Raw genomic sequence first — 20,660 nt, 5'->3', positions numbered from 1 at the left:
GTTAAAAAAATTACACATTATTTCCAGTCTGAATTTGTCTAGATTCTATGTGTGGCCATTGGATCTTGTGATATCATTACAAGTACAAGCAGTGGATGTGTTATTACTTGACTTTAGCAAAGCTTTTGATACCATCTCCCACAGTATTCTTGTCAGCAAGTTAAATAAGTATGGGCTGGATGAATGGACTATAAGGTAGATAGAAAGTGGGCTAGATCGTAGGGCTCAATGAGTAGTGATCAATGGCCCCTTGTCTAGTTGGCAGCCAGTATCAAGCGGAGTGCCCCAAGGGTCGGTCCTGGGGCTAGTTTTGTTCAATATCTTCATTAATGATCTAGAAAATGGCATGGATTGCACTCTCAGCAAGTTTTCCGATGACACTAAACTGGGAGGAGTGGTAGATACGCTGGAGGGTAGGAATAGGATACAGAGGGACCTAGACAAATTAGAGGATTGGTCCAAAAGAAATCTGATGAGATTCAACAAGGACAAGTGCAGAGTTCCGCACTTAGGATGGAAGAATCATATGCACTGATACAGACTAGAGTCCGAGTGGCTAGGCAGCAGTTCTGCAGAAAAGAACCTAGGGGTTACAGTGGACGAGAAGCTAGATATGAGTCAACAGTGTGCCCTTGTTGCCAAGAAGACTAAGAGCATTTTGGGCTGTATAAGTAGGAGCGTTGCCAGCAGATCAAGGGACATGATCATTCCCCTCTATTTGGCATTGGTGAGGCCTCATCTGGAGTACTGTGTCCAGTTCTGGGCCCCACACTACAGGAAAGATGTGGAAAAATTGGGAAGAGTCCAGCAGATGGCAACAAAAATGATTAGGGGGCTGGGGAACATGACTGAGGAGAGGTTGAGGGAACTGGGTTTATTTAGTCTGCAGAAGAGAAGAATGGGGAGGGGGGATTTGATAGCTGCTTTCAAGTGCCTGTAAGGGGGTTCCAAAGAGGATGGATCTAGACTGTTCTCAGTGGTAGCAGATGACAGAACAAGGAGTAATGGTCTTAAGTTGCAGTGGGGGAGGTTTAGGTTGGATATTAGAAAAAAACTTTTTCACTAGGAGGGTGGTGAAGCACTGGAATGGTTTACCTAGGGAGATGGTGGAATCTTCTTCCTTAGAGGTTTTTAAGGTCAGGCTTGACAAAACCCTGTCTGGGATGATTTAGTTGGGGATTCGTCCTGTTTTGAGCAGGGGGTTGGAGTAGATGATCTCCTGAGGTCCCTTCCAACCCTGATATTCTATGATTCTATGATTACCAGTTCTGTTCATTCCCTCTGGGGCACCTGGCATTGGCCACTGTCGGAAGACAGAATACTGTCCTAGATGGTTTGATCCAGTATGGCTGTTCTTATGTTTTTATGCTGAACTAATTAGGTGGACGGGGAGGATGACTGATTTTTTTGACTGGCTGGAGGGTGTGTGAGTTAGGTGTCATGGAGGTTATAATTATAGAATACTAATGGGGTGTTGGTTTGCTTCTCATGGGAGGTCTACAAGAACCAGTATATTTTAGGCTTTTCAGTGGTACGTAGACTTATCCTAGTGGGTCCAAATGGCAAAGTCAGCATGAGGTGGCTCAAACCTTAAACTCATTGTCATTTGAGCCTGAGTAGGAAATGTCCCTAACCCTTATCTGATTGTACCTGTGGAAAATCTAGTGACTTCAGGTTTGGTAGTGTTGTCTGAAGAGGCATTTCTGTTGCTGTCCTTGTACCATTACAATCCCTCGCCACATGGGAATATCACCCGTTATAACCCTAAACCTCTGCTAAGAATTGGCTGGGTGGAGTTGTTCCAGGTGCAGAAGGTGTTTGAAGTTGATGCAAGAAGGACATTTAGAGAGGTATGAAAGTGTGCATTGAGGGGGTCAGGCTGACAAGTGAGGAAGATAATTTTAGTGCTTGAATTTGGAGCAGACTGGACAGAGCCAGCTGCGGATGGTTGGAAGCCGGAGAGGAGCTAACTATATAATCCTAATGAGTTTTTGCATTATTTCTTCTAAGACAGCTGTCAGACATGCCTACACATGGAAGATGTGGGTATTATATTCCTCGGATCACTGGCCTGATTCACCTCTCCCATACCAGGCTTAACCCAGTTCAACCCAGTTAAATTGGACAAACCCCCTGCAAGGAATAGAGTTTCTTGTAGTTACTTCTCTGTCTCAACTGCCTGACAGATGGAGGTGAACTTTCCTTTACCTCTGTAGGTCCAGGACCAGCTGGGTGATGCTAAGCAGTGGTAGTTGCATTTATCCTAGAATGCCCAAAAGGCATCCTCAGAGTTTAGTCAGCAAGAAGCAGCTCAAAGCTGAAACTGGTTGATATTTCAGTATGTGTGGGGAATATTCCCCTGTCCTTCTCTGTTTGCACCTCTGGAGAAACCCATGATTGTGGGTTTGGCAGCATGGCTGAAAGGAGTTTCTTGTGGGCTCCTTGTTCCATCGCAGTCCTGCACCACATGGGAATGTCAACCATTGTGACCCCAACATTCTGTTAAGAGTTGGCCTGGGTGGAGTTGTGCTAGGTACTGAGGATGTTTCAGATTGATGCAAGAAGATGCTGCAGGGTGGGACCAAAGAGGGGGCTGATGGAGTCAGGTTGACAGGTGAGGAAAATGCTGCTAATGTTTGAATTTCGGACAGGCTGGCAGGGGCAGGCTTTGGGTGTTAGGAGGCCAGAGAATCAGTAACTACATAATTCTAACTGGTGGTTTGATTGTTTCTTGCAGAAAACACATCAGAAATGGCCATGCCTCCTCTTGGAGGAGGTAAGTCATTATATAGCTGGATATACAGGTTGTCATTCACAGCCTTTATTAACTACCACCCCTCCCCCGCCCCAGCTCTGCCATGCCACATGACAGTCTATTCTTTAATGATGGGATTTTCAGAAGAATGTAAAATTTAATGGAAGTTGAATTCCTACCTCCCTGAGGTTTGCTTGATAATTGTAGCCCCAGTCCTTCAAGATGCTGATGAATAACTTTAGCATCAATGGTAGGATTTTTTAAAATGAGCCTAATGCAATTAGGTGCCTGACTTCCATTAAATTTCAATAGAAGTTGGGTACCTAAATCCTAGATCTATAGGGTGAAATCCATAGGGAATACACTTCTACCTGGCATGCGCATTTATCTCTACAGGGCTCAAGTTGTTTTCACATCAGCACTAGAACGCATTGAAAAGTGTTTTCTGCAAGAAGTTGGGGAAGGTTCAGACAATAAACCAAAACTGAGGCTGATTTTTTCTGGTTATGGTAAAACATTGCAGTTTTTGGTAAAATGTATGAGAGAAAAAATGCTCATTTTCAAAGTAAAAAAAAAAAAATAAAACAAAATAATTTATGTGAAACCAAACCAGTGAATACAGTTTATTGTGTTACACAAGAGGTCAGACTAGTTGACTGCAGTGTTCTCTTCTGGCGTTGGAATATATCAATGGATTATTTTAATCAAAATTTGTGTTTTCAGTTTTTCATCTGAAAACTAATTCTTTTTAACCAAAATTCCAATTTGGTTGAACAGTCATTTTTAATAAAATAAATAAATACATAAAATTTGAGGAGTCCTGGTCAGCCCCAGGTAGCTCACACCATAAGCTAGGTGCCATTGGAAGGTGAGTTCTAACCATTACACTCCTTCTACTGAAGTGCGGCCTGATGTTCTAGGACACCAGGTACAAACAGATTCAGCAGCCAGGTGTCTGACCCTACACTGGCTGTTTCATCCCTGCTCTCAAGAGACTTGGGCACTGAGGACATGAGTCTTTCCTCTCTCCACATCTGGGTGCTCACAGGATAAACAGCTGCCTGTTGGCCACATTATGTTCTCTTTCCTCCCAGGTACTCATTGCACTTGTACACATTGTCGGAGTGCCCTCCTCCTCCTGGAGTTTCACGGTCATGCCTCAGCTGGGGAAGACTGCGAGGGAGTCTTTGGGAAGCTGAAGGAAGTCCTGAAAGGCAAGTGGACCAGCGAGACTAGATTTACTAGATGTCCCTGTGTCTAATAATTTAAAATGGGATTTTCAAATGGGTCTAAAGTTGACTTCCTTAGGCACCTTAGGTAATCCCAATTATCAGGTGAATGAATTGCTGCCTGCTTGGTTCCATGACCACATAACAATATTTTCCACAAATGCCCAGGGCTGTTCCAGTACACACAGGCTGAGGTTTTCAAAAGGGCCTAAGGGAGTTAACAGCCCAAATCCTGTTGCCTTTCCATGGGAGCTGGGCACGGAAACTGCCTTCACACCCCTTTGAAAATCCCTGTGCCCCTGAACACATCTGAAGCTTGTCCCAAATCTAACCTAATTTCACCCATTATTTAAGCAGAACACAAGGGCAAGAATTCCTACCAGAAGTGTTGTGAAATGAGTGAGACCTGGAGTTCAAAGACCTTGGCAGCAAGAATGGAGGAGTGTGCTGAATTTGGCAGGATTTTTGAAACAGAACATGGAGGCAAGTTTTATAGAAATCTTTTGTCACTTAGACGGGGCTTTTCAAAGAAAGCCAGGCTCTTGACTTTCCGAATTATTGCTCCAGAGGTGGGAACAAAGAACCAGATGTGTCCTAAAAGGAAGAATATTCGTAATTTAACAATTTCTCTGCATAATTCATCATTCTGAGTGTTTCAGCTCTTTCTTCTACTGTTCCCTCCACTCCCCGTCACTTTAAGGGGAAAACCAAGAGAGTTCTGATAGTTCTTCTGGTAAAAATAACTAGGAGTACTTGTGGCACATTAGAGACTAACACATTTATTTAAGCATAAGCTTTTGTGGGCTAGAACCCATTTCATTGGATGCATGCAGTGGAAAATACAATAGGAAGATATATATATATATATATATACACAGAAAACATGAAAAAATGGGTGTTGCCATACCAACTATTACAAGTGTAATCAGTTAAGGTGGGCTATTGTCAGCAGGAGATTAAAAAAAAATGTAGTGATAATCAGGATGGCCCATTTCCAACAATTGACAAGAAGGTGTGACTAACAGTAGGGGGAATAGTTCTACTTTGTGTAATGAGCCATCCACTCCCAGTCTTTATTCAAGCCTAATTTAATGGTGTCTATTCCCAGTGATTTAGATTTTTGAATTTGGCTTCATACAATTTGGTTTTTAATTTTTTCCGATTTTTAATTGCTTTAAATTTTCACAGCTGTGGGAAATTGTGGGGAGAGAGACTATAATTTAATGGCAGCAGATGCAGAGAGTCAGCAAATAAAAGCTTTATAAATAGTTAAAATGCAAACTGTCGACATCACATTAAAAATATACAAAGTTAATATCCTCAAATCAACAAATCTCACCTGTTTTTACAATTCACTTGCTACTCCTAACTTTCCTAGGCACTTTTGAAAATCCAACTCGGCACCAATCTGCATCTTTAGGTGCCTAAATACTTTCAAAACTCTTACCCTTAGATTTCAGAGAAGAACATAAGAACTGCCTAATGGTCTGAACGATGGTTCATCTGGCCCATTATCCTGTCTCCGACAGTGGCCAGTCCCAGACCTTAGAACAGGCCAATTTTGGAGAGATCCACCCCTGATTTTCCCTCCAGGCTTCTGGCAGGTAGAGGTTTAGAGTTACACCAAGCACGGGCTTACACCCCTGATCATTTTAGCGAATATCATTTGACCTATCTTCCATGAACTTATCTAGTTGGGGTTTTTTTAAGCCATTTGTATTTTGACCATCACAACATTCCATGGCAATGAGTTCCACAGGTTAATTGTGCATTGTGTGCAAAAACTATTTCCTTTTGTTTGTATTAAACCTGCTGCCTACTAATTTCAGCCACTCTTCACCCCTGCCCACTCACTCCATAACCCCCTTGTTCCATGCACATGTGCTACTCTCGCCTCACACTCCATCCTCATTCCATGTCCTGTCATACTAGAGATGTTCCTGAATTATGTCTATGTAAATGCAAAGAAACTTCCATTTTCAGTGAGGGCTACAGCCACTCCTAATGGGCCAGCACATAGGAGAACCTGCATCATGATGTTCTGGCAGCACAGGCTCTGTCAGTCAGTCTGGGAGCTAGAAAACCAGACAGGCACACCCTGTTCTTCTGAGTCCAGCAGCCCCAGGGGAAGAATCCCCTTTGTGTTTATTGAAATTATTCTACAAGGGGCACTACGCTACCTCAGTGCCTTTGGATCAACAAATACCCATCTCTGTCCCTACTCACACATACTAAAAACTGAGGGGGGAAAAAGGAAGAACATGTCTACAGATTTCCTCTAGTTATTTGTTTTTACTTATTTTCAGCTTTGATTTTTATTTTTATTAATTTATTTATTTTCCTTAACAGGAAGTGTATCGAGTGCATGTCAATTGTTTTGGAAAATCTGTATCTGTATCTTCCACTGGAGATGGGGGAGCATCTATAACTTTCTGTACAAATGTCAAAAAGAAGAACAGGAGTACTTGTGGCACCTTAGAGACTAACAAATTTATTAGAGCATAAGCTTTCGTGGACTACAGCCCACTTCTTCGGATGCATAGTGGAAGTGGGCTGTAGTCCACGAAAGCTTATGCTCTAATAAATTTGTTAGTCTCTAAGGTGCCACAAGTACTCCTGTTCTTCTTTTTGCGGATACAGACTAACACGGCTGTTACTCTGAAACTGTACAAATGTCGTAAGCAAAATGCATTTGAATTGTACTTTCCACATGTATGTACATCCATGGGGTGAATTGCTCTCTTTTTCAAGGTTCTGTTTTGGCAGTGAATAGATTAAACAGAAAGGAATGAGAAAAGGGCAGTTGTGTTGTATAATAGGCTGCAGGGGGCAGCAGCAGGTGAGAACATAAGAATGGCCATACTGGCTCAGACAAATGGCCTTCAAGTATAATGGGCACTAAGGGCAGCAGAGGGTGGGGGTGGGGAAGGGGCAGCTGTATAGTATAATGGGCATTAGGGGGTGGCAGAGGTTGGGTGTTGGGAAGGGAAGGTGATACGGTATAATGAGCAATAGGGGCAGCAGAGGGGTGGGCATGGGAGGGGATGACTATACTATAGCCAATAAAGAGCTTTGAAGATAGTGTCATGAAAATTATCACAAATTCTGTATTTGGTAATCCCTATTGCCATATTACCCTAGTACCCCATGACAGGTAAAAATTTCCTTCTAGACAGAGACCTCTTATTATTCCCTTTGAACCAATGGAGAACAGAGGTACAAAAATGAGAAATGACTTTTTCAAGGTCACAGAGGGAGGATGTTGAGGACTATGACAATTATCACAAACATTCTTGTGCACGAGAGAGCATAAAAGTAGCAGTAAAAAGGGAATTTCTGTTTTTTGTTCCAACAAACTTTTTTGAATATTTTTTAATTTGCATTATCCACTCCCGGCTATTTGAGAGCCAGTGTGGAAACATACTTTACAAGGCTTTATTAGAAGGATATTACAAAGAGTCCACGTTTATCTGTAAGGCATGAGCTCTCTGGAGCTCGTCAACATTTCTCAAATGATATATTCATTGTGAGTAGAAAATGGCCATTTTCTAAACTCAACTTTTTCACAGAAAAAAATGTATCAAAATTTTCTGGGGAATTATTGTATTGAAATCTCTGTTGTTGTTCATGAAAAACAGAAAATGAATCTGCTTCCATCCCTGTGGAATGAAACAACTTTGAAATTTCAACAGTTTTGGGGAGGTGGAAGAAATTACTTGTTTTCAGTTTTTGACCAGCTCTAATTGACTTTTTGAGTGTTCATGCGAAGTAAATAAAAGGGACTAAATGCAACTGAAGGGAATGTGGGGCTTTTTTTGAATCCATGATTGTCAATGCATTGTTGCTGTGGTTGCCCCACTCTGTTGTGAGCTAGTGTCAAAGCAAACGTTAGTCGTGCCTGGTTCTAGTATGATTCTGAATTTCCCTGACTCAGAACTTCTTAATAAGTCATCCAGGATTCTCCTAAAATGGATACTTATCAAATGCTGGTTTGAATATATGTTAATAGATGATGCCCATGTGCTACTGAGCCGGTTTAGAGGCTAATTTCTCAAAATTAAAGCTGAGGTTTTCAAAGTGGCTAAGGGCAAGATTTTGATGCCTAAAGATACGGACAGACATCTGAGGTTAATGGGAGTTAGACACCCAGACTCAGATTGTTGAAGGTATTTAGATGTTGCTGTACTCAGTGTTGCAACATATGACTGATCTGTCAATGGGGTTTTGGCTCCTAAGTGCCTAAATCCCTTTTTAAATTTGAGATGTAGTCTCCTAAATCTGTTAGGCACCACGCACAGCAGCACCTAAATATCTTTAACATTCTGGGACCTGGGCACTTTTGAAAATCCCATTGGGCGTCTCTGTATCCTTCAGAGTAGCAGCCGTGTTAGTCTGTATCCACAAAAAGAACAGGAGTACTTGTGGCACCTTAGAGACTAACAAATTTATTAGAGCATAAGCTTTCGTGGACTACAGCCCACTTCTGTATGCATCCGAAGAAGTGGGCTGTAGTCCACGAAAGCTTATGCTTATGCTCTAATAAATTTGTTAGTCTCTAAGGTGCCACAAGTACTCCTGTTCTTTTTTCTGTATCCTTCGGCACCAACCCACCTTTGCAAGTCTGCCCCTAGTGGTAATTACAGAAGCACCCAGCAGATTAGGCACCTAACTCCCACTAATTTCAATTGGAATTATGTACCTATCAGTGAGGAGGATGGGGGCGGTCATGCATAACAGTTAGAACAGGAGTCGGGCCTAGGGGTTACAGCAGGCACCAGTAGCTGGAATCAGAGCTGAAGGTCAAAGCCAAAGTCAGAGGCCAGGAATCAGAGCCAGTTACCTGCAGCCAGGCAAGGTGGGCGCAAGGCTGAGGACAGGGTAGGAGCAGGAACTCTCACAGCCATGGGTCATAAGAACAGGTCTGCAGATCCTCACAGCCAGTCGGGTGCTTGGGCTAATCAGGTGACTCAGTGGGGGCCCAGTTGTGCTCATTAGACTGCCAAGAGGTTAAGTTAGCATGTAAGCAGACTAGCTGCAGGTCCTTACTCCTGACAATCCCTAACCTGGTTAGGTTCCTTTGGAAATCCCACTAGGAGTTTATCTGCCAGTTTAGGCACCTTTGAAAATTCACATGGCATTCAGGAGGATTTGGGCACCTACCTCACTGTGACCCATTGGAAAAATCACAGCCTAAAACAATACTTGGATGCACATTCGCAGGTGATGCTAAATCCACTGGCTTGGATAAGGATGAAGTCATCAACCTGATCGATGCCGGCATTGGCATAAATTCCGCCTACCCCCTTGTTCTGCGTCCAGAGAGGAAAGTGAAACTGATCCTTTCCTTTGACTTCAGCAGTAAGGATCCTTTCAAGGTAACTATTGTTATTTATTGTGATGTCACTCAAAGCCCCATTCAGGATTAAGAATCCATTGCCCAGGGCACTGCACAAATAGTCAGGACTGACCCATGATACAATGAGGTTACACTGTAGTTAGCAGCAGTAATTTGGATTCCCGGAAGGTGCTGTGTGGATCACAATTTGAAATGTGTGGATGTATAGGATATACTGGGAATATCTACATTTTTCTCTGCCAAGGTCGCTTGTGTTTGAGATAAGGGAGTGTGATCGACCATGAGCGACTCAGTGTGACCTCTCTTTCCCTTTGGATGTTATGGATGAAGAGGAAATTCCTTGAAGTTCAGTTTTACTCAGTGTACAAAATGGAAACTGCTTACTCCAAAGGTGTGCCTTTGTGTGTATCACAGTCCTATCTGATGACCGGAATGGTAATCAATAGGTTTGAGCACTTTTTATTTGTTTAGTACCTACAGAAACAAGTTTCAAAGTAGCAGCCGTGTTAGTCTGTATCCGCAAAAAGAACAGGAGTACCTGTGACACCTTACAGACTAACAAATTTATTTCAGCATAAGCTTTCATGGGCTGCAGAAGTGTTAGTCTCTAAGGTGCCACAAGTACTCCTGTTCTTTTTGCGGATACAGACTAACATGGCTGCTACTTTGAAACCTGTCATTATGCAAGGCATTGCATTTAGCCGTATGGAGTGGAAATCCATCAACTTCATGAAAACTGAAGAAGTCAGCTGCAGCCCACAAAAGCTTATGCTGAAATAAATTTGTTAGTCTCTAAGGTGCCACAAGTACTCCTGTTCTTTTTACAGAAACAAGAGCACTCTAGCAGGAGGAGATGGGGTCATTAGAAATGTGAACTGAGTTCCAAAAGTCAATTAGAACTTGCAAGCTCACTAAACTCAGCCTCACATATCGCCATAAGTGATATTGTCTCCCTCTAGTGGCCACAGCTAAAGATTTTGTTTGAATTTGTAAAAACAAACAAACAAAATAACAACACTGGTGCTTTTGGAGCTGAATGTCTGGGTTGGATTCCTGCTTGTTACTTTGAGCTGAAGTTTTCAAGGCCACCTAATGGACTAATTTCAATGCAAACTGGGCATTCATACCCCATCGGAGGTTTTGAAAAGCTCAGCCACAGACTATTAATTGTTACACAAAGATTTTGGCTACACAGATATAGGAACAGGGTCATGTGTGGTTTCCATTGGAGACCTTCTATTTGTCAGTTCCTTAAGGGCTCTTTGGAATGTTTCCATACCATAGGTTAGGCATATTTTTAACTCTCTAGCCTGGACATATTAGTGGAATCACATTTTATTAGTGGAGATGGTAATTTTTTATTTATTTATTTTAAAATCACTTTTGCCTCCTTCTCAGACCATCAAGAAAACTGCCAAGTACTGTGAGGCAAATAACATCCCATTTCCCAAGATAGACCCAGAAAAGCTGAAGAACACAGATACTCCTTCCAGTTGCTACATCTTCAGAGGGAAGGACATTCCCACTGTCATGCACTTCCCGCTCTTCAACAAGGAAAATTGTCCAGGTAACTTAATTGTACACCTCTTCTAAAAGTCTATAGGCTAGATTCACAAAGAGACTTAGGCACTTCATTGCCGGTTTATCCAATGAAATGTTAGGATAAGGCCTCACTGGGAATCACAAAACCCCTGCTCCACTGCCACCAGACACCGTAGGTGCCTAAATTTGCTCAGTGCTTAAGTTTTTGCAGGAAAGTTCTCTCAGTGCCTATGTGTCAGTCTCTGGTCATGTCCACTGCAGCCCAATCCCGCCCTCCAGAAGCCTCTGGTGCCTGCTGGATCAGGCCCCACACATGTGCTCTGACAAATGCAGGGGAGGGAGGCCCTCTCTCATGACTATTAGCGCAGGGGTTACAGCAGTCACCGAGGATGTGGAGGGTCCTGGTTCAAGTTCCCGCTTTGCCTGAGGGTGAGAAGGGATTTCATCTGCTACTTGTTAGCTGAGCTCCCACTGAGCTGTGGGATATTCTGATGTAAGGCTGCATCAGCCTCCCCTCTTGAAGCTGTTACACTTTGGATAAATAATTGGAGAGTCAGCAGAGTAGAGGGACTGGGCCCCTCACAGCCTGTGTAAGAACTGTAACCACCAGGTTAAAGAGTCTTTGTCTCCACAGCTGAGAACCCCAAGTAAAGACAGGCGCCTCCTTCCAGCCCTGACTTGAATCATAGAATCATAGAATATCAGGGTTGGAAGGGACCTCAGGAGGTCATCTAGTCCATCCCCCTGCTCAAAGCAGGACCAATCCCCAACTAAATCATCCCAGACAAGGCTTTGTCAAGCCTGACCTTAAAAACCTCTAAGGAAGGAGATTCCACCACCTCCCTAGGTAACCCATTGCAGTGCTTCACCACCCCACTAGTGAAAAGGTTTTTCCTAATGTCCAACCTAAACCTCCCCCACTGCAACTTGAGACCATTACTCCTTGTTCTGTCATCTGCTACCACTGAGAACAGTATAGATCCATCCTCTTTGGAACCCCCTTTCAGGTAGTTGAAAGCAGCTATCAAATCCCCCCTCATTCTTCTCTTCTGCAGACTAAACAATCCCAGTTCCCTCAGACTTTCCTCATAAGTCATGTGCCCCAGTCCCCTAATCATTTTTGTTGCCCTCTGCTGAACTCTTTCCAATTTTTCCACATCCTTCTTGTAGTGTGGGGCCCAAAACTGGACACAGTGCTCTAGATGAGGCCTCACCAATGCTGAATAGAGGGGAAAGATCACATTCCTCGATCTGCTGGCAGAACTGCTGCCTAGCCACTCGGTTCCTAGTCTGTAGCAGTGCATGGGATTCTTCCAACCTAAGTGCAGGACTCTGCGTTTGTCCTTGTTCAACAAGGACTTGGCTGCTGAACTCCCTCGGTGGTTAGCACATACCCCTCTCCTGGTCTTCTCTCATGGATTAGTTTAGGCCGCTCCCAGTCTAGTGCACTGGCTTTCATGGATCACTTTCCAAGGAACCTGTCTCTCTTCATTCATGCACAGGAGCCTGGGCACCTAACTCAGCCTTTGTGAATCCCGGTGATTTTCTAGGGGACTAAAACTTAGGCACCATAACTCTCAGTGTCCCAACACCTGAAGTTCGCTGTGAATCTAGCCCCATGTGTCTGTATCACTGATTTAAAGGGAGCTACTCCTGTTTGACATTGGTGAAAATGAGCAGAGGAGCTCAAATATTGCCACCATCCACCATCTAGCCCTCTTTCCTGACTCTGACAGTGGCCAGCACCATATGATTCAGAAGGAGGGGCACGAAGCACTGTAATAAATAATTATGAATAAAACTTTCCCAGAAAATTAGCTTATGTATGGGCTGATGCAGGGAGGTTTATATCTTTTACATTATATTTTAATTCAGTCTGATATAATCATGGATTTATAAATAATATCCAACCCTTCCTACAATCCTATTGAGAACCAGGCCCTGTTAGTTCTCTGCAGTATTGAGTTCCACGGATCACTCGTGTGCTCTGCAAAATAGTTCCCCATCACCAGTTTTAAATTTGCTGCTTTTCAGTTCATTGAGAGTCACCCCAGGACAGAAATTAGCCCATTTGATTCATGCTTTTAAAGCCAAAAGTGCAAATCTTTATTGATCAATGTTTTAAATTGTTTTATTTATATTTTATCAAAATCAAATGAATTTCTCTGGATTTACACCTTGTGTAATTGAGAGGAGATCATAGAATCATAGAAGATTAGGTTGGAAGAGACGTCAGGAGGTCATCTAGTCCAATCCCCTGCTCAAAGTAGGACCAACCCCAACTAAATCAGATGGAGATTCCACCACCTCCCTAGGTAACTCATTCCAGGGCTTCACCACCCTCCTAGTGAAATAGCTTTTCCTAATATCCAACCTAGACCTCCCCCACTGCAACTTGAGATGATTGTTCCTTGTTCTGTCATCTGCCACCACTGAGAACAGCCTAGCTCCATCCTCTTCAGTTAGTTGAAGGCTGCTATCGAATCCCCCTCACTCTTCTCTTCTGCTGACTAAATAAGCCCAGTTCCTTCAGCCTCTCCTCATAAGTCATGTGCCCCAGCCCCCTAATCATTTTCGTTGCCCTCCGCTGGACTCTCTCCAATTTGTTCACATCCTTTCTGTTGTGGGGCCCCCAAAACTGGATGCAGTACTCCAGATGTGTCCTCACCCAGTGCGAAATAATCACTTCCCTCAATCTGCTGGCAATGCTCTTACTAACACAGCCCAATATGCCGTTAGCCTTCTTGGCAACAAGGACACACTGTTGACTCATATTCAGCTTCTTGTCCACCGTAATCCCCAGGTCCCTTTCTGCAGAACTGCCGCTTAGCCAGTCGGTCCCCAGCCTGTAGCAGTGCATGGGATTCTTCTGTCCTAAGTTCAGGACTCTGCACTTGTCCTTGTTGAACCTCATCAGATATCTTTTAGCCCAATCCTCCAATTTGTCAAGGTCACTCTGGACCCTATCACTACTCTTCAGCATATCTACCTCTCCCCCTAGCTTAGTGTCATCCACAAACTTGCTGTGGGTGCAGTCGACCCACCATCCAGATCATTAATGGCATGAGTAGGCCACCTTCAGCAGGTAGTGGAAAGGGGGCATAACTCATGTCACTTACACTTCCTTTTAGCCTGTCAACATGTGAATTACATGAGATACAGACTTGTTTGGACTCAGGGGACAGATTCAGCTTTGACCTGCTGCACTGTAAATGCAAATGCAGATCCTCAAAAGGATTTAACTCCCATCAACCTTACAGCTGCCCAGCAAACAAAGGTAGCTGGCAGATTACTCTGCATTTTCCCTAGTTTTCAAAGGGAAGGGAAATAAAGTAGATAAACTGAAAGAGTTGGGAAGGGGGAACTCACCAGTAAAGCACCTCCTTGTGGCCAGGGGTGGCATAGCAGCTCTTTCCCCATCTACAGCCCCCAGCTGATGGCCGCTCTGGTGGACATAGGCACCGACTTCCCCTCTGCCCAGTGGGGGCTTGACCCTTGCCCCACCCCGCCCCCTTCCTCCAAGTCCGCGCCCCCCATTCCACCCCCTTCTCCCAAGTCCCCACCCCCCACCTCTTCTACACCTCCTCCCCTGAGTGTGCCGCATCCCCTCTCCTCTCCCTTCTTCCCAGAAAGTCCTAAGCGCCGCCAAACAGCTGTTAGGCAGTGGGGGAGGGAGCACTGGAGGGAGTGGGAGGAGTGGGAACGCGGCGTGCTCGGTGGGGGAGGAGAAGGAGGCGAGGAGGGGGGAGCTTGGCTGCCAGTGGCTGTGGAGCACCTGATACGTTTTTCCCCGTGAGTGCTCCAGTCCCGAAGCACCCATGGAGTTGGCACCTATGCTGGAGAATCACCTTTTCCCAGGACATGTCCCTTCAGCCAGGTCACAATGTAAATCCACCCCTTTCAGGTACCAGGGTCCCACAAATAAAAGTCCATTGTTCTTATATCAAGTCTATGGCACCAAATCTGAGTCCTAGGGACCGTGCACAACTTTGCCCCATGGCTTCCAGGCAACCTTGTCCCCTTCCCAATCACTTCATGCCACTTTCTCCAGTGTCTAAGGTTAGTTACACTCTGGAATGGCTTCCAAAGGATGTAGTGGAATTACCATAGCAGATTTTAGGAACAGCTTGGACAAACACCTGTTAGGGATGGTGTAGGTTCACTTGCTCGTGTGTCAGCACAGGAAGCTGGACTTAGTGACCTCTTGAGGTCCTTTCAGCCTGACATTTCTATGATTCTATGAAAACCTCAGGAGTTGGCCATGTTGTTCCCCTGCCTCTTTAGATTGCTGGATTCTATGCTTCTGGAATTTGTAAACGTGTAAAGCAGTACCACTGTTTTCCTCTCTTTGGCACTTACTCACCCCTTTTATTTTTAGATAAAATACATGACTTCAGAGAGAGGTATTCCACCTTTCATTTTTCCTACAAAGAGGATGATGTCAAAGAACTCCTCAAAAGAGCGAAGATGAACATATCCAACAACAAGGAGAGGATTCGGGAGGAGATCCAGCAGATTGTGTCCTCCTCCACCAAGAAGTTTTAAAACCATGTCTCTGTTTTGCTCGTGTTCAAGAAGGACAGAAAATCTGAGCCTGGATCTGAGCGGCAATGTGACTATTTCAAACCTAACTGCAGTAGAATGAGTTAGTTTCCCTGGGTTAGATTCACAAAGGGATTTAGGAACCTATTTGCCACTTTAGGTGCCTCAGTCCCACATTTAGGCACCCCTGGGATTCACAAAACTCTTGTTCAGCTGCTGCAAAATCCTGTAGTGCCTAAACTCCCTTGGCACCTAAGTTGTTGCAATGAAATATCCTTAGATGCCTATGTTTCAGCCTCGGGGCATGTGCACTGCAGCCACCATCTTGGTGTCCAGGTTCCTAAACCCCAGAGTGATTCCTGACCTGTGAAAGACAGGCATTCCTCTGCCTACCTCACCAATGGAGCCTGAGCCGTGATGTGAGAAGGAGGAAGATGGCCTCCCTCATAACTGTTAGCCCAGTCGGTAGCATACTCACCTGGGATGGAGAAGACCGCGTGTCAATTTCTCTCTTTGCCTCATGGGGGAAGGGATTTGAAGCATATATGCTACTTATGAGGTGGGTGCCCTCATCACTGGGCAGTGGGGTAGTCTGATGGCGGGGTAGTCTTAAATCCCCCTGTTCAAGGCGTTCCACTGTGGATTAAAGACAATTTTGGCCAGACAGAGAGAAAGCAAGCATGAGAAGGAAAGGTCCTTTCATGAATTGGTAACTGGTAAAAGATAGGAAACAAAGGGTAGGAATAAATGGTCAGTTTTCAGAAAGCAGAGAGGTAAATAGTGGTGTCCCCCAAGGGTCTGTACTGAGCCCAGTCCTAGTCAACATATTCATAAATGATCTGAAAAAAGGAGTAAACAGTGAGGTGGCAAAATTTGAAGATGATACAAAACTAATCAAAATAGTTAATTCCAGGCAGACTGTGAAGAGCTACAAAAGGATCTCTTAAAACTGGTTGACAGGGAAACAAAATGGCAGATGAAATTCAATGTTGATAAATGCAAAGTAATACACATTGGAAAACATAATCCCAACTATACATATAAAATGATGGGGTCTAAATTATCTGTTACCATTCAAGAAAGAGATCTTGGAGTCATTGTCGATAGTTCTCTGAATGCATCCATTCAATGTGCAGTGGCAGTCCAAAAAGTGAACAATATGTTGGGAATCATTAAGAAAGGGATAGATAATAAGACAGAGAATATCATACTGCCTCTATATAAATCTATAGTACACCCACATCTTGAATACTGCATGCAGATGTGGTCGCCCCATCTTAAAAAAGATATATTGGAATTGGAAAAGGTTCAGAAAAGTGCAACAAAAATTATTAGGGTTTTCAGCTTGGAAAAGAGATGACTAAGGGTGGATATGATAGAAGTCTATAAAATCATGACTGGTGTGAAGAAAGTAAATAGGGAAGTGTTATTTACTCCCTCTCATAACACAAGAATTAGGGGTCACCAAATGAAATTAATAGGCAGTAGATTTAAAACAAATAAAAGGAAGTATTTTTTCACACAACGCACAGTCAACCTGTGGAACTCCTTGCCAGAGCATGTTGTGAAGGCCAAGACTATAACAGGGTTCAATATAGAACTAGCTATGTTCTTGGCGGATAGGTCCATCAATAGCTATTAGCCAGGATGGGCAGGGATGGTGTCCCTAGCCTCTTTTTGCCAGACACTGAGAAAGGAATGGATCATTCAATGATCTGTTCATTCCCTCTGGGCACCTGGCATTCAGCACTATCAGAAGAAGGGATACTGGGCTAGCTGGACCTTTGGTCTGACCCAGTATGGCCATTCTTATGTTCTTATGTTCTTATGAGAAGCCTGATGGCTCTCAGTTCCCCAGTTCTACAGCCTACAAAAGTGGGCCTGCAGGTGAGCTATGTGGAGGAACGCCTGTCTTCTCCCAGTTCCCACACTGCTGTCGGGATTAAGCATCAGTATGCCTAGAGCAGGGCAGCCATGCATATGTTCAGAGCATCTAGGGAACTCTTACTGCCAAAACTTAGGTGTCGACTGAGAAAAGATGTCTACAGGGTCCAGTAACAACTGAGTAGAGGTTTGGTGAATCCAAGTGAGGCCTGATGCTGTGCTTTAGGTACATAATATGGTAGCTGGGAGCCAAGTCCTTTTTAGATAGATTGATAGATAGATAGATTTTGTAAGACACACAAACATGCATGTTAGTTTGTCAGTGATCAAATGGCACCACACTAACACAGAAATTTACACTCTTCGGAATCATAATATTACAGTTGCCCAGCAAACAAATGTGTCTGCAAGATTTCACTGTGGGATTTCCTAGTTTACAAAGGGAAAGGAAGAACGGAAGTTTGCGCCCAGCTGTGAGCAATCTTCCAATTTTATATACATGCCTGGTAAATGATGAGTAACTTTACTGGAGCTTTAGAGTGGTAGCCGTATTAGTCTATATCAGCTAAAACAACGAGGAGTCCTTGTGGCACCTTAGAGACTAACACATTTATTTAGGATTAGGCCTGAATAAAGACTGGGAGTGGTTGGGTCATTACAAAACCTAAACCTAATTTCCGCAATACTAATTTCCCCCTGTTGTTACTCACACCTTCTTGTCAGCTGTCTGGAATGGGCCACTCTCATTACCACTTCAAAAATTATTTTTCTTCCCTTGGTATCCTGCTGTCAATTGAATTGTCTCCTTAGACTGACCTGACACTTGGTAAGGCAAATCGAATATTTTCATGTATTTATACCTGCTCCTGTATTTTCCACTCCATGCATCTGATGAAGTGGGGTTTAGCCCATGAAAGCTTATGCCAAAATAAATTTGTTAGTCTCTAAGATGCCACAAAGATTCCTCATTGTTTTTACTGAAGCTGATGATGTTACTTCACATTTACTCTGTTAGAATCTGGCCTGTTATTTATAATGGTAAAATTTATTGCTTGTTAATTTCCAAATAGTTGTTCTTGTGCTGTGTGTGACAATAACATTTTACAACGCTCTTTCCTTCTGCATGATGAATATTAAATAAATAAACTATAACTTCCTATAATTTTTCACCCTGTGTGTCTCAGTGCTAGAAATAGTCTCACTTTTTTCCACCACTGTCTGATTCTTCCATAGTAAGTGGGAGCACAAAGAACTAAATTCACAAAGGGACATAGGCTATGTCTATGCTTAAAATGCTACAGTGGCACAGCTGTAGCACTTCAGTGTAGACGCTCACTACAGCGATGAGAGGGGTCCTGTAGGTCATTCTGCTCTAGAGGCAGAAGCTAGGAAGAATTCTTCCGTCAACCTAGTGCTGTCTACACCAGGCATTAGGTCAGAATACCTACATCTCTGTTGATGTACCTTTTCAGTGTAGACCAGCCATTAGGCATTGTAATGCTGAGACATAAATTGCAGGTGCCTAGAAAATCACTGGGATCCACAAATCCTGAATGAGGTGCCCAGGCCCTATGCAATGAAAGGGCAGGAATAGACACCTAAGAATAGGCTCCATATAAGATATCCCATCCTGGGAGCTGGCCAAGCTAGACCATGGGAGATGCCAAGGAGAGGACTGTGTGCTAAGCCCTGCCCCTCTTAGGATGTTCAGCACCTACCTTAGCTTGGGATGCTCAGCTCTGAACCCTCTCTTTGAGTTCGGAGCTTAACGTGTTTTTTGGAAGAAGCCGGAGTGGGGGGAAGAGGAACCAACTCATGACTTTTAGCTCAGTGATTAGAGCACTGCCCTGGGGATGTAAGAAACCCCCCTCTTGAAGTCCCCCCTCTGCCTGAGGGGGAGAAAGTATTTCAGCAGAGATCTACAACCTCTCAGGGGAGTGTTGAAAACACTGGGCTATGGGATATTCAGAATGTAGCACCCCTAGTGACTACTACTGAAGCTATTCCATTGGGGCTAAATAACAAAAGATCAAGGGGGCAGGATTCTGGGCCACTCCCTGTGACATTCTATGCCTTGGGGGAGCACCCTGTAACCCCCCATATTCCTCATTTTTATATAATCATGATCTTACATATAAAGCAGGCCTTGTGAGGTATCAGGGAAAAGGTTATGATCTGCTGAAAATCAGTTCTCTGTCCATATAGGTGTATCATTAATGCATATGAAGTTATGAGAATTGTGTTGTATGATTGTCACTAAAACATGTTGTAAGCTGGGGAAGCAGCCACATATTGCCCCATAGGCAACAGCAAGGAAAGTGACCAACACCTGGTCGGGGTGACAAACAACCCATCAACAAACATTGTCCAGCAAAGGAGCTACAATTCAATGACCCACCTGCATGAGGCCACAACAGGGGAATTGCTCAACCTTGCCTAGAGACTCAGCAATGCCCCCAGACATGCCTGGACTTGTACTTCCTAAGCACATGGGACTGAGGCTATAAAAAGAACACAGTGGCCACAAGATGGGCCTTTCTCCTTCACCCACCTATGCTGCAAGCAACAAAGACATGGAACAAGACTTGAGACTCCAACAGAGGAGACTGGCCCATATTTAAGGTACAAATCTTTATATTAAGGACTACAATATCCAGTACGGTAAGAAAAACTGCTTAATCTAGCTATTACCCATCCAATAGGGTTGAGAGTTTAGAGTGCGTGCTTATATTTTCTTTTCTTTTGGTAACTAACTCTGACTTTCTGCCTATCATTTAATATCATTTAAAATCTACCTTTTATAGTCAATAAATTTGTTTAATTGCTTATCTTTACCAGAGAGTTTGTATGAAGTATGGGACAAAGCTGCTCAGGTTTGACAAAGGCTGGTGTATGTCCACTTTCCATTGCTGAAGTGGTGAACCAATTAATACATTTGCACTGCCCATCTTGAGCAGTGCAAAACGGTATATTCCTAAGGTACAAGGCTGGGAGCTGGAGGGATTTGGCTCTGGTGCCTTTCTCTGTGTAATTCATGAGTGGCTCTGGGAGCATTCATGCAATCCAGCTGGGTGTGTGGCTCCACATGCTGTTGCGCTGAGTGATCACAGTGCCTGAAGGGGCTTGCTGCTGGTCACTAGCAAGGCATTGTGAGAGACAGCCCAGGTTGGAGAGAGTTAAGTGGTCCCACAGTCCCAGGCTGCACCCTTGGGGGGATCCCGTCACACTCCCTTCCTAGGTAAGTGCTCTAACTGTCAGGCTATAGAGTCATTCTCATGCTCTCTCAATGTCTCTTGGACCCAGTGTCTCTCTTATCCACAGTGGAACAGCTTCAACAAAAGAGAGTGAGGCA

General features: G+C 43.9%; 1 protein-coding gene across 1 annotated transcript in view; it reads left to right on the top strand.

Moving 5' to 3' along the window:
* Nucleotides 1–18,439, top strand: part of LOC128846777 (cytosolic phospholipase A2 gamma-like) — a 58,854-nt gene extending 40,415 nt beyond the window's left edge. Inside the window, exons 10-16 of the mRNA XM_054046017.1 lie at nucleotides 2,738–2,776; nucleotides 3,850–3,969; nucleotides 4,342–4,467; nucleotides 6,334–6,426; nucleotides 9,205–9,359; nucleotides 10,739–10,907; nucleotides 15,261–18,439. Of these exons, the coding sequence (XP_053901992.1) occupies nucleotides 2,738–2,776; nucleotides 3,850–3,969; nucleotides 4,342–4,467; nucleotides 6,334–6,426; nucleotides 9,205–9,359; nucleotides 10,739–10,907; nucleotides 15,261–15,427 (869 nt within the window). The 3' untranslated portion in view covers nucleotides 15,428–18,439. The remainder of the gene's footprint in view (nucleotides 1–2,737; nucleotides 2,777–3,849; nucleotides 3,970–4,341; nucleotides 4,468–6,333; nucleotides 6,427–9,204; nucleotides 9,360–10,738; nucleotides 10,908–15,260) is intronic.
* Nucleotides 18,440–20,660: the final 2,221 nt, after the last annotated feature.

Source organism: Malaclemys terrapin, chromosome 12, assembly GCF_027887155.1.
Source record: "Malaclemys terrapin pileata isolate rMalTer1 chromosome 12, rMalTer1.hap1, whole genome shotgun sequence".
NCBI classification, from domain to species: domain Eukaryota; kingdom Metazoa; phylum Chordata; order Testudines; family Emydidae; genus Malaclemys; species Malaclemys terrapin.
Note: the sequence above shows the minus strand (reverse complement) of the source record. Positions and strands in the feature narration are given on the sequence as shown.